At 34.7% G+C, this 16,874-nt stretch overlaps 1 protein-coding gene across 2 annotated transcripts in view; it reads right to left on the bottom strand.

Moving 5' to 3' along the window:
* LOC115442975 (paired box protein Pax-5) overlaps nt 1–16,874 on the bottom strand; it is a 106,939-nt gene that overhangs the window by 57,072 nt on the left and 32,993 nt on the right. Inside the window, exon 3 of one of the 2 annotated variants that reach the window (XM_030168227.2) lies at nt 16,179–16,220. In XM_030168227.2, the coding sequence (XP_030024087.1) occupies nt 16,179–16,220 (42 nt within the window). Of the gene's footprint in view, nt 1–16,178; nt 16,236–16,874 lie in introns of both variants that reach the window. The other variant, XM_030168226.2, reaches the window with a different exon arrangement.

The raw sequence follows: 16,874 nt of genomic DNA on the forward strand, positions 1-16,874 counted from the left end.
CCAAAAAAAGTTACTTTTGAATTTAGAACACACTTCGCACTATCGATACACTTATCCCGTGAGGTCACATTAGAGTCGCGCCGAATGCCCGAATTTACGATTACAATGCGTATTAACTGATTGTGCAACCGTTTTCCGCGATAGTTCGGTAATTGATGTAGGTACATTTAACGACAGGCTGAATCTGTTTGACCTTTTATTCGATAAAAAAGTTAAATTTGAATTTAGAATACACACTTCACTCCGCCCGTGACGTCACAATTTTGTCCGAATTCGTGCTTGTGATTAGAGTACGTGCTGACCGATCGCGCGACCGTTCTATACAGATGGATAGTTCGGTTTTTGAGGTACATTTTACGGTTGGTTGTCACAATCGACGGATTGTGACAAGTGTCGGTTTTCCTGATATCTTAGATGCGTCGGCCGTGGGATTGTTATTTATGTAATTGCATATTATTATTTTTTTTTATCGGAAACATCGGCAATGGTATTTAATCGATTCAATTTAATGATTAAAATGTTATTTTGATTTTTTTGTTTTTTTATTTTTGTCGAGTTCTTTTTTCAAATGATGTTTTAAATTTGGAACAGCAACGGATAGTCCTTCGAAATGTTTATAAAAACACTATATAACATAAAAACATATAATGTCACAAGCGGTCACACGATACCGCGGTTCTTATTTAGACGGCCGGGTATCAGAATTACATGCAGTATTATTTTACAAACGCGCAGACATACAATCCCACACGGGTTAGTTGTACTGTTTATATATCTTGGATAGGAATTAATCCTGTACATTATTAGTATGGGAAGTTTTGTATAGGACAAGTAAAAAAATAATCTATTTTAATTTGTTGTATGCGTTATTTATTCGAAAATATTTTTTGAATGAAAACGGATTCATAGTAATTATGTTTTTTAAATGATGGTTATATAATTGCTACGAACATTAACATCACCCTACTTTAATTTCTATTTATATGCAGCAAGATTTATTTTTTAATCCATTATTCTTTGTACCGGCGGCAATTTGAGACTGGCTGGAAAATTTGTTTTTAATATTGCGAAAAATATTATCTAGTATTTAGTGCATCGAAATTAATTACTGTTCGAATTTAAAAAGGCTTATTTATTTAATTAGGTAGAATAATTTAATAGTAATTTATTCACTTTTTTTTTGCCAACTCATAAATCGAATCACAATTTCAAATATCGAACACCGACCACAATCGCGTCACTGATCACACATTATAATAACTTGACACATTTTTCTCGAATTTGCACAAATCTCGCACGCATTTTTGCAATCCCGCGAGATCCCGTATCCCGTTTCCCGCGCGTTTCGCTCGGCAGACCGCGCGCGCCGCCGCCAAAATACTCTCTACCGGACACGTGGCGCTGCGCGTCGCGGCGCACCCCGAAACTGAACGACCCTTCGAGATAAATTATATTTTGAGACAGATTTTTATTTTGCAAAGAATGAAGACTGCTTTTATAATTTTGAAGTGAAATTGATTTTTAAAGATGGAGATTCTTTTTTTAAATTTAATTAATTTAGAATATGTCATGAAATAGATGTAAAGAAAGAGTTTTAAAATTAGAATTTGTTTATAATTATAAAGTGCATACAAAGTGAATATAGCCGTAATTTAGCTTAAAATATTCAGCTACAATAATAAAAATATATTAAAAAATTATAAATTGTTAAGTAGTTCGTCTAATGGAATAGTAGAGACCAACATTCATAATAGTAACTGATACAACTCAGAATATAAATAATAATAATACTACTTTGAAGATAACAAGCAAGCCTTTGTATATGAAGAATTAATACCATTTTAATCTATTTGAAATATTATTATTCTTATTGGAACCCTTCGACGGTCCCCAAGAACAAAATCTCATCTTTAAAATGTTCTAGTTGCAGTATTAAAGTTTTAAGTTAAGTGAAAATATAAATATGAATTACTCATTTCAAAATAGAAATTAAATTAATTTTGATAATAATTACATTTTGATAACAATCAATAGTTTTGAAATGAGTAGTAGATATTTATATTTTCACTTAAATTAAAACTTTAATACTACAATTAAAGCATCTATCAGATGAGATTTTGTTGTGTGTGTGCGGCTGCCAAATAATTTTTAATCAAAAATGGACCTTATGTCATGCCCATTAAAGTCAAAGTGCTGCCTGCAGCCGCTTATCATTGATCAATCTAGTAATGGGTTAATGTCTTAATATGAGCTTTCATTAATTTTGAAGCCATATTAAGTTTAATACTTTGAATATATGACTTATATCGGCCTACGTCGTCATACGGTATTAAAAATAAGCTATATTATGTATCTATGGTATACAATAATCTCATCAATTCACACCACAAACACTTTTAAAAATCTTCATACAAAATAAATACAACCAATAATTCCCGTTTCTTCCCGATCCTCGTACATTTCGGAACGTGTCGCCATGACGTCACGACGCATCCCTCTCCGCGCGCACTCTCTATCTCCCTCCCACTGAGATACTGATAATGCTTATCATAGTTTGATTATAAGTATGGTATGATTAAAGTTTTCATAAAATGAGGTTATTTAGTTTGTTTCGATCAGAAAGATGGGTACTTGACATTTATAATAATATAATAATATCAGCCCTGTATTATATACTCGCCCACTGTTGGGCACGGGCCTCCTCTACTACTGAAGGATTAGGCCTTAGTCCGCCACGCTGGCCTAGTGCGGATTGGTAGACTTCACACACCTTCGAAATTCCTATAGAGAACTTCTCAGATTTCCTCACGATGTTCTCCTTCACCGTTAAAGCGAACGATAAATTCACAAAGAATACACACATGATTTTAGAAAAGTCAGAGGTGTGTGCTGTTGGGATTTGAACCTGCGGACATTCGTCTTGGCAGTCCGTTCCACACCCAACTAGGCTATCGCCACTTTTTACTTGACATTTAGTAGATATGTAAGTGTAAGACGAGCAAATAGCTCGCCTGATGGTAATACGGCCAAAAACAATAGCAACTTCAAATATTAAACTACAAAGTACTGCGCGGCAGTTAAACTGGCTACAATGTCCTTCAAACTGGAACACAGAAGTGACTACACACTGCTGTTTGGCGGCAGAAATAAATATTGCTATGGTACCTACCCAGGTGAACACTCACATATGAGAGACCTACCAGTAGTAGTCTTTTATAGAAGTAAGGGCTTTAGGGCGGGTAAAATTAAATTACTTTTCATTGACATTTATTTTGTTCGAAACTTACCCCTTTTTATTTAAATCTACGGCTCAGGTATTGCAAGGTAAAAAAGATAAGTATATAGTTTCATTCGTTAACGTAATATCAAAATGTCCCTGTATAATACAACCATTTATAGATATTTCATAGCTTAATGATTTCTATGATAAATGTATCCACGCAATTTAACAGCTAAATACACCACGTACACTTTGAACTTATGATATTTTAATATCAGCCCTGTATTATACTGTCCCACCGCTGGTCACTCCTCTACTACTGAGAGGGATTAGGTCTTAGTCCACCACGCTGTAGTGCGGATTGGCAGACTTGACACACCCTAGAAATTCCTATAGAGAACTTCTCAGGTATGCAGGTTTCCTCACGATGTTTTCCTGCACCGTTAAAGCAAGCGATAATTCAATTCCTAAGTTTTTTTCTTTAACCGTTCAATTTATAAATTTGGAAAATCTACCTCGATGGCGTATTTATATTACTTACGACTGTAAAGACTTGGGTTCGATCCCCGAGTCGAGCTAAATTGATATTTTGTTCTACTTAGTATCAGCTTGAAGTCTGGTATTTATGACTAACTAGCTTTTGCTCGCGGCTTCGCCCGCGTGAAGGAGTTTTCCGGAATACATTTTTTCTGACTTACTTGATATGTATCGTTATATTATGACCAAATTACACTAAATCATTATAAATTGTAGCCTATGTATTATTCTGATGTATAACCAATATTACTGTAAAGTTTCATCCAAATCCGTTCAGTAGTTTTTTCGTGAAAGAGGCACAAACATACAAACTGTCGCATTTATAATATTAATACGATATAGCGATAGACTTGCCTCCAATCCCATAGGACGGAAAACAACAGCAGAAAACGCTTAAACTAGTTGTGCTACCTACCCCTACAAGCATAAAAGTCTATACAAAAACATCTCAAGTCCACATAGTGTATGATTGATGACGTCACTCGTCTCGGTCCATCGGGCAAGACCATTTGTCTCTACCTGTCCCTGCTTAGAGCGCGCGATATGTTACTTATTGTGTTTGAATGCTGTACTAATGGGTTATATTCACGGCGTGTCGTTTGAGGGTAGGAATGACAGAAAGTATTCTGAGGTGGGTAGAGATTAATGGTAGTATAAACCAGTTATAACAACTTTGAAAGAATCTGGACTAGTGTAGAGTCATCTCAGTAACCGCTAAGCCATGTGGGATTAACTAGGAAGTACCAGGAGAGCATATGAGAACCAGAAAATACGGGTAATGTACTAGGGAATCATGAACAATAAGCGATGAGTCCGAAGATTAAGTCAGTGTTTTCTTTGTTATTGTATTTTTATATTATAGTCTTTATTAATTCATAGGTAAGGATCGATAAATAAAAAAAGTTAGAGATATTGTAATTTCTATAGTCGATTTTTTTCCGTAAAATTAAATGTTCAAGGAAATTAAAATCCAATATAAAAGAATTTATCTTTTTAAAGATGTCAATGAATATGTTTGTTTTTAAATTAATTTAAATATCAAATATGAACCCTATACCTCCATTCAGAAGACTTCAAATAAAAAGCTCAAATAGAGATCAAAATACCTAAAATGTACAAAAAAATAACTTCCATTTAATCATAGTCTCCTTCATTAACACTTTTGAATGTAACAAAATATCAAATTTAAGATCTATGCATTAAAGCTCACTTTCGTTTACATCATCATGGAATACTTACAACCTTAAGCATTTAATGCATAAGATTATTACGTTAAAAATAAATCAATTTTCTGGCTTAAACGACCATGACTAGTCAATTGAAATTTAAGTCTTGTACTTTATTATTAAGGTACAAATTTCAATACATGGATAGACTACATACGCCGTTTAGCCGTTGTAAGCAAATTTGTCTGCAAGCTCTGATTGGTGGTTGAGCTGTCAAAATTTGTACAAAGGCGGTTCTAATCGAGCGGAACCGGTCGATGTAGTCTTGTCTCTTTCCAACGCTGACCGTTTGGAGATCCGCCGGTGTTATTGAAAATGGTTCAACGGTTCTGCATAATATTCATGTATTTTTTTGTTTGGATAAAATATATTGTTTAGTTCATTTTTATAAAATGACATTTTATGTTAGATAGATGTTATTTTAAATATTTTAAGATAGCTTTTGCTGGCGGCTACACTAGCTTGAATTTTTTTCCGGGATAAACATTTTCCGGGGATAAAAAATAATGTAGCTTCCTATTAGTGTTTTTTTATGAGATTTCGAGTTCAAATATACTTTTCAACTTTATATATTAGTAAGTATAGATAAACCATATTAAATTGTAACAACCAGGAAAAAATAAACAACTTATAACCCTTTGAATTTCGATAGAAGGTTACCTACGTCTCAAGAAACGAGAAAAGTGAGCAATACGCGCTCTGGGCGTCATAGTAATACCGATTCATTAGATTAGATGTTATGCCTTCTTATGCCTAATCATTTATACCGGCTATATTATCTGAAGCAAAACATGATGTCTATTGGTAAACGACTAGATCGATTTTAAAAATATTACTAAGGGACCAACTTGGAAATATATTCTTTGTAATACAAAAAGAGTTTTCCATATAAATTAATAAATGACTGACTTCAGTGGTAACATACATAAAAAAACGCAATTTCGTATACTTGGACGATACACTTATTCCAGTTATTTCAGTTTAAAATCGAAACTACTTAACGGATTTCTAAAATATTTATATGGTACCAATCTGAAAGTATATTATTTTTAATAAAGAAATAATTTTCTAATTCCGTTAATAAATTACTGAGATGTGACGTAACAAACATTAAAAAATACACGTGTAATTGAGAACTTCTTTTTAGAAGTCGGCGAAAATAGACGCTGACACACTCCATTCTCAGACTTATACGAAACAATAATATATTAACAATAACTCTATTTAGTCTATATTTTACCATGTTATATTTGTTCGATGTGCAATTAGAACAACGACGGGTCCATGTAATCTGATTCCTACAGGCTATTTTCTTTTCGCGAGGAATATTTAGACGTATCATAAGTGCAACTTTGTTCGCCTACGTGATTAATAAAGCTTTTTTTTTAATAAACGAATTATCGCTACCGTCACCTGGGGGGTGAGTAGAACGGTTCACTTTCGTAATTTATGTAAACGATTTGCAGATTCTGCATTTATGCACATAAGTACTTAAATATGTTGTGGCGGGTTCGCCACTGATGCTCAATAAAGAGTTATTTATAAAACAAATTAACCAAACTTTAAATTGGCATAAGGAACAACAATTACCACTAAAAAAATACTAACCGCCGATTTTAATAAATGAATCCAATCACATTTCTCAATCGATCGCCACAATTGACCAATCAAAATAAAGCATTATTTGACATTTACAAATGACTCGTTCTGATTGGTTCGTTCTCGGGATAGGATAGATTACGATCTGGATAGTTTCAAAACTATCGTAAAGCAGTAACATAACAAAACGCGTTCAATAGTTATAACTGGTTAGACATTTTCTCACAAGCCAACCGGTCGCGTATCGCAACTCATCGCGTTAGTCACGCGCCGGGAACCGAACCGGCGACCTCGCGCCGGAAGTGGCTCGATTGAGCTGATTAAGTTCCTTAACTGGTGTAATGTATTTTGTATATTTTACTTTTAGATAAGCATAATGTTTTCATTTTGCAAAGATATTTTTACGACCTAAACTCGAAAGTTTTGCTTGAAAAATAAGGTGATGTTCTGTCTGGATTTGAAGCCAGGACTTCGGTCTCCAATCCCTGTATGCTGCTGCTTAATCAAGACATATAAATTACTGAATAAATTCTGACAATGCTTTCTCATAAAATATATTAGAGAATACATCCACATATAAATTCCTTACATATAGGATCACAACCATTTCCCTCTCAAGGCTAGGCAGAAGTGTACCACACCCACATTTTACTGGCTATATTACATCTTTTGCAATATGAGACAAGCATACTGGCATTCATTAGGACTGGCTCCATGCTGATACGAAGCGGAAACTTACTTTGCCCGACCTGGGATCGAAGCTGATCCTTACCAATGCATTTCTACCATTACACAACTACACTATCAAGGCCGTCTTAAAAACTTTTATCACCAACAGAAATTACGCTGAAAGTACACTCTGCTGAGTGTATTACACTCAGCGAGTAGTACACACTCACTCGCACTCAAATTGTACCTATTACACTCAGTGATAAATAGCGGCGATAGCCTAGTTGGGTGTGGAACGAACTGCCAAGACGAATGTCCGCAGGTTCAAATCCCAAGGGCACACCTCTGACGTTTCTAAAATCATGTGTGTATTCTTTGTGAATTTATCGTTCGCTTTAACGGTGAAGGAAAACATCGTGAGGAAACCTGCACATCTGAGAAGTTCTCTATAGGAATTTCGAGGGTGTGTGAAGTCTACCAATCCGCACTAGGCCAGCGTGGTGGACTAAGGCCTAATCCCTCTCAGTAGTAGAGGAGGCCCGTGCTCAGCAGTGGGACAGTATATAATACAGGGCTGTTATTATTATTATTACACTCAGTGAGTGTAGTAAAACTATTCCCCAACACACTCAAATAATCCGCGTATAAATTCCTTCGTTCAAAACCCATTCACAACTTGAGGCTGCGGCGTGACGAGAAAAAATATGTGGAAGCGGTCGCGGGATCGATTCCCAGGGATGTGGTCAGTGTTGATTACAATATACTTATTGTTTAACTCACAAGAATAGGGACTATAAGATAACTTAGTTTCAACTGTTTCTTAAAACTAGTTAAGATGTTAGCAAATAAGGGAGATTTACAGTTTAATTAGGAATGATTTATTTTTTTCGGATAAATATTTTCCCAAAATAAAAACGTCTATATCATTCAGGATTAATGTAGCTTCCTATAAGTAAAAATAATTTCAAAATCGGTTTAGTAATTCCTGAGATTATCACGTTCAAATCTTCAGCTATATATTACTATAGATACTGCTTCTCCATGACTATTATTTGTCGAATAAGAATTTCAAGGTATGTTACAATGCCTTTGTTGTAACCAGGCATAATGGTTAAATTAAATATTTTTTATATAATTCACATGCAATATGAATCCCAAATAGATCGTTAGGATAACTCGATATCTGCCAATTCTCCAAGTCATAAGGATGACATTTGATTACAAAAAGTAAACGTTTTATAAAATTTTAACCCGAAGATTACAAAGTAATTTTTGCTGGTTTCGATGTATTTGATATCTACACGGAGAGCGACCACCGTACACAAGGAATTAAACTCGCCATAGTGGCACACGTATGTTTCGCGTTCCGAAATTCGCCTTTGAATATCCAGTACCAACAGGCCGGCATAATTCTACCAACTACCAAGGGGTAATCATCAGTCAGTCTTATTGAACACCACTCACCGTCAGGTGCAGTAGGGTCATATTCCCGTGCACATGAAAAAATACTAAGGAATCTCAATTTCTTAACCACGACGAACTTTAAAGCGTCCCAAGTTCATTGGTATTAAGTCACGCTCGTCGAAAGCGAAACTCGCCAGCTGATCAACAAAAAACGGGACGTGAAGACGGTACGTGACCTGACGTGTACATATCAAGCATTAACAGTAAGAAATTATTGTGATAGGCCATAGATCTGACGCCTATAGGATCATTTTTATATCGTTAATAACCACATACTTATATCAGCCCTGTATTATAAAACTGTGCCACTGTTGGGCACGGGCCTCCTACTACTGAGAGGGATTAGGCCTTAGTCCACCACGCTGGCCTAGTGCGGATTGGTAGACTTCACACACCTTCGAAATTCCTATAGAGAACTTCTCAAATGTGCAGGTTTCCTCACGATGTTATCCTTCACCGTTAAAGCAAGCGATAATTCACAAATAATACAAACATAATTTTAGAAATATCAGAGGTGTGTGCCCTTGGGATTTGAACCCGCAGACATTCGTCTCGGCAGTCCGTTCCAACCAACTAGGCTATCGATGCTCAATTTTTAATTATTGACCTAATAGTTAAACCTCTGTTATTGTGCCAAAACTTGTTCATGAATGACGAATTTCACCAAAAATCTCGGTTTTAGATTTATGATTTTATGATAATTTTGTAGTTTAGTGCAAATGTGTTGTGCTTTTCTAACTGGAAGTGTGTTGCCGCTCCGACATACTCTCTTCGTGTAGTAATAGCCTTAGGTTATGTAAAAATAAAATTACTTTATATTGATATTTATTTTGTTCGAAACTCCCTTTTTAATTTACACCTTAGAATAACTTATGGTAGATCTTTTCCAGAAGATAAACATGGTTTCATTTATTAACGCAATGTCAAAATGACTGTATAAATATAGAAAGAAGATAACGTAGCGGGTTATTTGTGAAATATTTTTCATAAAGTCGTTTTAAAGAATAGCTCGATGAAATGGTAATACTATTTAGGTAAGTGATATAAGATGGACCCTTGGATACAATGGGATATTGGTACATAGAAAATAGACAAATATCTCACATATGACATTCGACACAATACTGTTATAATATCTATAAGACATAAAAATCTACGTGAGATTTGTCCTTTATTGCCAAATGAATATGGCACAAAAGTGTGACAGGGATGGAGCGATCATGCGGCCCATAGCCAAATAATGTCTACACTACTACGAACCTACAAAAACCATACATTCATTAGACGCAAATTTATTTTGTCTTTTTCTACAATTTAGAGAACCAAACCACCAAATTTTGTATGAAATACAAACTCAATCATATCAAAAGCCTAACAATTAATAAAATTCTAAGCAAAAACCTATCTACAACTTCGTAGAATTCGACCATAGGCGGATCTTTAAAAGTGCGTCAGATAAATCATAATAAACGTGATCTTCAATATGTTATAAAAAGCAAAATGACGGCTGTCAACATTGGACATCGAGACGTTGCGACGGAAAAAGTTAGGAACGTCACACGAAGACACACTAGTGTTATTGTTGTGTGTGTGCGGAGGTGGTGTTGACAGCGGGTTGATAAGCGGAGCGATTTTATTGCTTTGAATGACGAGACGAGCTTGCTGTTCGCTTGATGGCAAGCGATACAACTGCCCATTAACAATAGAAAGATCAACACCTTGAATTACAAAGTATTGTTTGGTATTCCACTGCGCTCGTCAACCTCAAACATGAGGTGTTAAGTCTTATTATGTCCAGTTACACTGGCTACAATGCCCTTCAAACCGGAACACAAGTGACTACACACTGCTGCTTGGCGGCAGAAATACACATTCCGGTGGTACCTACCCAGACGGACTCTTACATATGAGAGACCTACCACCAGTAAAGTGTAGATTTGAAGATGTGATTTGAAGTAATTAACTCATAATTGAGGTATCAATGTGGGCATCATAAATAGTTATTAGTTCCTGCGTTGGAAGGGGCTAGAGTTTTAATATATACATATTTTGACATAGTGAAAAGAGAGTGTTCCATTAAAGCGGACTTATGAAGTAACATGGTTGTGAACATTGACGTATATTCTATAGACACACATCCATATAAACTATTTGTTCAATACCTGAACTAAAATGGGAACCAAAACGTCACTGTTATAACTAATTAATTCACTTGAACAACAAATAATTTTACTTATTTGACTAATATTTTTTATTCACATCCTGGTTTGCACTTAGACTCGCGTTTTTATATCAAGAGCGCCACTCCGTACACAACCACAAGCATCAATATTGATACCATACTAAAATCAGTTTGAATGGATGACAGTTCAATTCAGTTGAACACAGTGAATGTTCGGAATGCCAAATCTAGTACATAGTACACATATAGCGATGGTCGTGAAATAACGACCAAGTGCCAAAGATTAAAAAAAAATACTAAGCTTCTTTACATACTTGACATTAGAATAATTGTTGTAAAAAACGATACAGGCAATCACAACAAATTGGAATTGGAACTCGGCTAGAATGCTTTGGTTGCATAGTTGCATTACGGTATGACAGTGCTGATGTCTCGGGTTCGATGCCAGGTCGGGCAAAGTGATCTTACGTTTTTCTATTCAGTATCACAGAGTCACAGAGAGTATAGAGTCTGGAATTCGTATCCGATATGGCATTAGGCTCGTCCCTCATGGGACGGAACACACACGGCGGAAAGTGGATGCCTAGTTGCGCCTCTGTCTACCCCTTTAGGGACAAAAGGCGTGAGTGTGCGTGTAAGTTAATTTACCTTGTATACAATAATTTTTTACTCAATGCAATATTTAGTAGGGTTTGTAACAATACGTTAAATTGAATGGAACAGCTAAGATTATTGCATCAAAATAAAGTATATTAATAAAATTAAGTACTTTATTATTTTAATCGATAACATTAAAAATATGGGTCAGCATATACAGCATAGACAATGCACTGATTAAACCGATCACTGCAAAACATAATTAAAAACATCAATATTTATTTATTTGAACAGCCAACAAAACATACACCATACATAGTTTTTTTAACAATTCAGTAAGTAATTGCTGCAGTGCTGTTTTAATTACAGACTGTCACAGCATGAACATATTATTACACAACAATAAACAATTGGCTGCACCATAAGTATATCGCATATATATTTATATATGCGAGTATGTTTTAATTACATTTGTTTACTATTACTCTTCTTATTTGTTTTTCACTTCTTTTATTATACATCTACCTCCGTCCTCTCTACACCACCCCAAGGTTGACTGGGTGAGAATGCCCATGGCATTAAGTCCGCCTGTATACCATGTGTACAAAGTGTTAATAAATAAATACATAAATAAGTGCAGTATATTCTAACTATAAGACTGAATATAATATATTTAAAATATATATTCTAAATATCAACTTTCTATATCACTAAACCTCCATAATCGCGAACACTACGACCGCGCCCCACAAACCAAACTACACTGAACCGCCAAACTAATTTCACACCGATTTAGTCAAGTGTTTTTGAACAAAAAACTCTTTCCATTCACTGGCCGGTACTCGCCGACGTCGGCAACTCGACTGCATAGTGAAATTCGATGAATGGACCCGAAATTAAATGATTCTGAGATACACGCGATATTTAACTGTTCTGTTGATATTGGACTGGTTATTGAATAAAAATAATCAAAAAATAAAGTCAAAAAAATCAACAAAAATATTTTCTAGGAAAACAAAGAGGATGATTAGGCAAACCTCGTCAGTAAAATATGGAATTAATTTTCTTCTACTAACAACATAACTTTAAAACGAAAAAGCTAAAATTGCGCCTGAAGGAAGGTGTTTATTTCTATGGTCAGACTGTATATTCTATTTGGCGATTTTGTAGTTACACATCTTGAGAAAACAAATAGCATTTCCTATGGAGTATTTGCGTCGCTAAAATATGGTATAGATGTTTGTATAGTAATGCTCCTTATGATTATAAAAAAAAATATTTATTAACATACCATTAAATTATGGAACTTTGAAACCCAGTTATGAAATCTAAAATAAAATGATGAAGGCGGAAAGTTGTACCAGTTGCGCCTCTGCCTGCCCCTCGGGACTAAAAGGCGTATGTGAAATTTGATTAAAAATAACAATATAAAATAAAATATGTATATATCGATATCTAGATATAACTAGTTATGTATTTGAAGTAATAAGTAATTTCCGATTACCCAAAGTACGTATCATACAAATAAGTTGTCCTCAATATAACTGTTGGCGACGCAAATACTTTTTAGTAAAATTTAGTTTTGTCTTTTAATTATTTAAATTCCGATCCCTCGATAAAATGTTGTTTTTGTACTTACTTGTCACTTCGAGAATTTTTCGTCGTATGTGAATAAATATTTTTCTTATAACGCCTTTTTAATTTTAACTGGTTGAGTACTGGGTCATCGTCAACAATAACTTGAAGACAAAGATACAATACGTAACTCAAGTTCGGCATTGTTAATATTTTAAAAAATATTTGTTGTTACGTAACAATTGGAGTGGCAATAAATAAAATAAACAATGAATCTAATACCAATAAAAGAGCAAATTGTTATTGTAAGAGACATATTTAACGATAAATCGTTGCATATAAATAAATAACATACATATAAATATTTTATAACTAGTATATCATACAACAACTTTTTCGCCTTCCTTAAAATTATTTGTCGAAAAATAACAATTCAAAACCTAAACATTACTAAGTATTGATTGTAAGATGTAAAAGCTAGAATCAAACCCATATCTAGACAATCAGACAGGATATCCACTGCTTAACAAGGATTTAAGATTTCCAGCCTCATATATTGAATACCCAAACCCGCTGTTTTTGCTCGCTCACCAATCGTGTCACGCATTCCCATCGATTCCAAGTTTTTCTCATCCAGAATATTATCGCCTTAAAAGGAAAATGAAAGTTAATAACAGAAACTCATCGTGTATTTGATGGTGTACTAATTTGAACGGTATCTATAGACCTTTATTGATATGCTTTGATCTGTTACATACATCATCACGCATTTATCCCCGAAGGGGTATGCAGAGGTGCAATCAGAGCACTCACTTTTCGCCAAGTGTTTTCTCCTGATGTGATAGGGGGCGACCCCATCGCCATATCGGGCACATATCTAGAATCCAGGTTGATGCTGAGTAGAAAAACACAAATATCACTGCCAGATCACGGGATTCGAACCCAGGACCCTAAAGCCCTGCCGTACCGCGCATGCAGTATAACTACGCAACCGAGGTAAGATGATTTGTATCGATATATTTTAATTTGTAAAATTCTAAGAATGTTATCATTGAATTAGATTGTACAAACTCAACATCCAGGGAAATGATATCCCATGATGTTGTAGGTAGGACGTTAAATGCGGTAAAAAATAATTATTGAACCAAACATTTTTGGAATATTCTATTTGTATATATATTATTGTTACAGCCGATGTCTGTAAATTACAGATATTGAAGGGACATTAATATGGAGATATTCATTGAAGCAACAGAAGGCAAAACAGATTTTAGATTTTTTTTTTGTCAGTATGTTTGTACACGCATCATGCATAAAACACTGCATGGAATTGAATGTGGTTTTCACGTATATATTTCTAGAAGTCTAACTTAAAATATAGGCTCCATTTTATCCCGGTAAAATATAAGGCGGAAGTTTTATCCCGAAAAATCTTTTCATGTGGCCGTCAATATTATAATCTGCTAAGAAAAGATTAGTATTTCTCGTCTAATCTTTTCAGCAGGCACTTCTTTCTTACTCGCAAAATAATGACGTCTGAATATAAAGTTTATGGATCCAATAAAACATTTCCAATTCCAAACATAACCTAAATTTCAAAAGAACCATTTTGATATCGATTGCAAAAACTATACCTCACTAGCAAATTCTTCTGAATATCCAAAACTGTAGACGTTTCTAAGTAATCGAACTGTCACTGCTCGTTAGTAATCGATTTCGGAGCATTCACCAACAATCAGATGCAATGTGATTTTTACATTAACAAAACGAATATTTTTAATATTTTCCTTATACTCTATGCTACATTGTGTTCTTTGTTCGAGATGCAAAGTTGACAGAAAGAGGAATTATTCTTTTTTCTACTTATTGTAATTGTTGACCGGGCAATAGGTGGTTATATAAAGAGCTGGCTAGATTGATTTGGAAGATCTAAATACACTATACGTTAATGTATTTCTGTCTTAGAAAGGCAAGTCCATCGTGTTCAAAGTCTTACAACAACTCAGAATAAAAAAAAGTAACTGACATTTCCTCGAGAACATATAGGTATTTAAATATTTTTCTGGAGAGTGTTAAAGTCCTCTATCTCCTTCCTATCTGTTATCAATTTTTCAGACACAATTGCTAGTGTTTACTGTTTGTAGACGACGAGGACTTTCCTGTAAAATTGCTGAATCTTTGCTAGTCGTTTTAGAAGGCCAATGCATCTTTTATTAACCAGATTATAAAACTAGAAGGCGTAGGTCTGATCTCATACCAAGACAAATTGTTCGTTAATTGATTTGGGTCCTAAAGCTTTGATATCAAAGATATAATATATACAAGTGAACATGTTATAAATATCAATGATTAATATTAGAAAACTCATAAAAATCTATTTCATTGACTACAACAGACATACAAACATTAATTTAAATGTATTTGTCACGCGAAAGGTAATGATGCAAACTCGAATTACATGATCCATTGTTGGACAGCAAAAACCGTCAGCGCAAATATTGTTATCTCTTCTATTTAATTTGGTTGAAAGTGAAAATTGTGTAACTGTATTAAATCAGATTAAGATGGATTCTAGTTTTGGTCTGAATGTATTTTTGGAAATGAAACATTGGGTCATCGGGTGAGTTTTTACGGTTGGCTACAAACGTGAAGTACTATGTTCAACTTTCAGATGGACATAGTATTAAATCTTCTAGAACAATGTTTGTTTGCGCACTTTGTTGCTTGTTTGTGGAAGTAGACAGAGTAGTAGTACTCGTCTTGATGGTCTATCGAGGAGAAACCATATCTTAATAGCTGTTTTACAGTACTTATTTCCAGGTAGAATAAAAGAATAGTCTTCCGCAAACTAAAGGTTTTTCTTAAATTTCTAATTCCTACGGGAATTCTATCAAAAAGATTACTATTGAATTTTCATTATATTTAACCGGAATATCAATTGTATACCCTATTTATTTCTATCTATAAATACCTAAAATCTTTAGAACGAATTATATACCATATTCTTTTAATTATATTGTATAAAGAGGAACCTGTGGAAACTGCATAAAAAAATCTTCACAAAATTCGCGTAACTTCTAGCATGTTCTAAAATAATAAAAACACTCACCATCCCCGCTCTGGTTGCTGCTGTGCGCGTGGTACTGCTCGTCTGAAAAGTCGTACTCTACGTCAGATAAGCACATCTGCTCTCGATACATAGACTGAATGACTTATGAGCTAATTGTAACCTAAGCTTCAAAAGACGGATTTTCTAGCAGCATATTTCTTCAGGCAAGTTTCATCTGTCCATGCGAAGAAGAATAGCCATACTATTTCAGTCGCCGTAGAGGCGAGAAAATCGGTCCGTCTAGTTGATGCCTTACTTACATTGGACACGGGCCTCCTATACTACTGGGAGGACAATTATCAGTGTGAGATGTTGTGTTAGTTTTTATTTATAAGGATGTACATGGTTAGTAGATAATGCCAGTCCATCATAGAAATATGGGCTGCAAAGCAGATGATGGAGGCTCATTAAAGACTGAAAATGACTATCATTTACTCAATGGATGTTCGGTTTTGATACACGATGGCATATTAAGATAGTCAAGATCCATCAGCTTCTTCCCTAATATCTATAATACTGCCATACAGTATATACTTTTAATTGCTGCTGTTTCATATTGACCACCAGGAGATCAGGAGTACCCAGTTGCTCTTGGAATTCCGTGTGGAAGCATCTAACTTCTCCCCTTTGGCCGATAATTAAGTATATTAAGAGGTTCATTAACTTCTTAGTAATATAAATTGAAAGGAGAGTAGG

The sequence above is a fragment of the Manduca sexta genome, chromosome 3 (genome assembly GCF_014839805.1).
Source record: "Manduca sexta isolate Smith_Timp_Sample1 chromosome 3, JHU_Msex_v1.0, whole genome shotgun sequence".
Lineage (NCBI taxonomy): Eukaryota > Metazoa > Arthropoda > Insecta > Lepidoptera > Sphingidae > Manduca > Manduca sexta.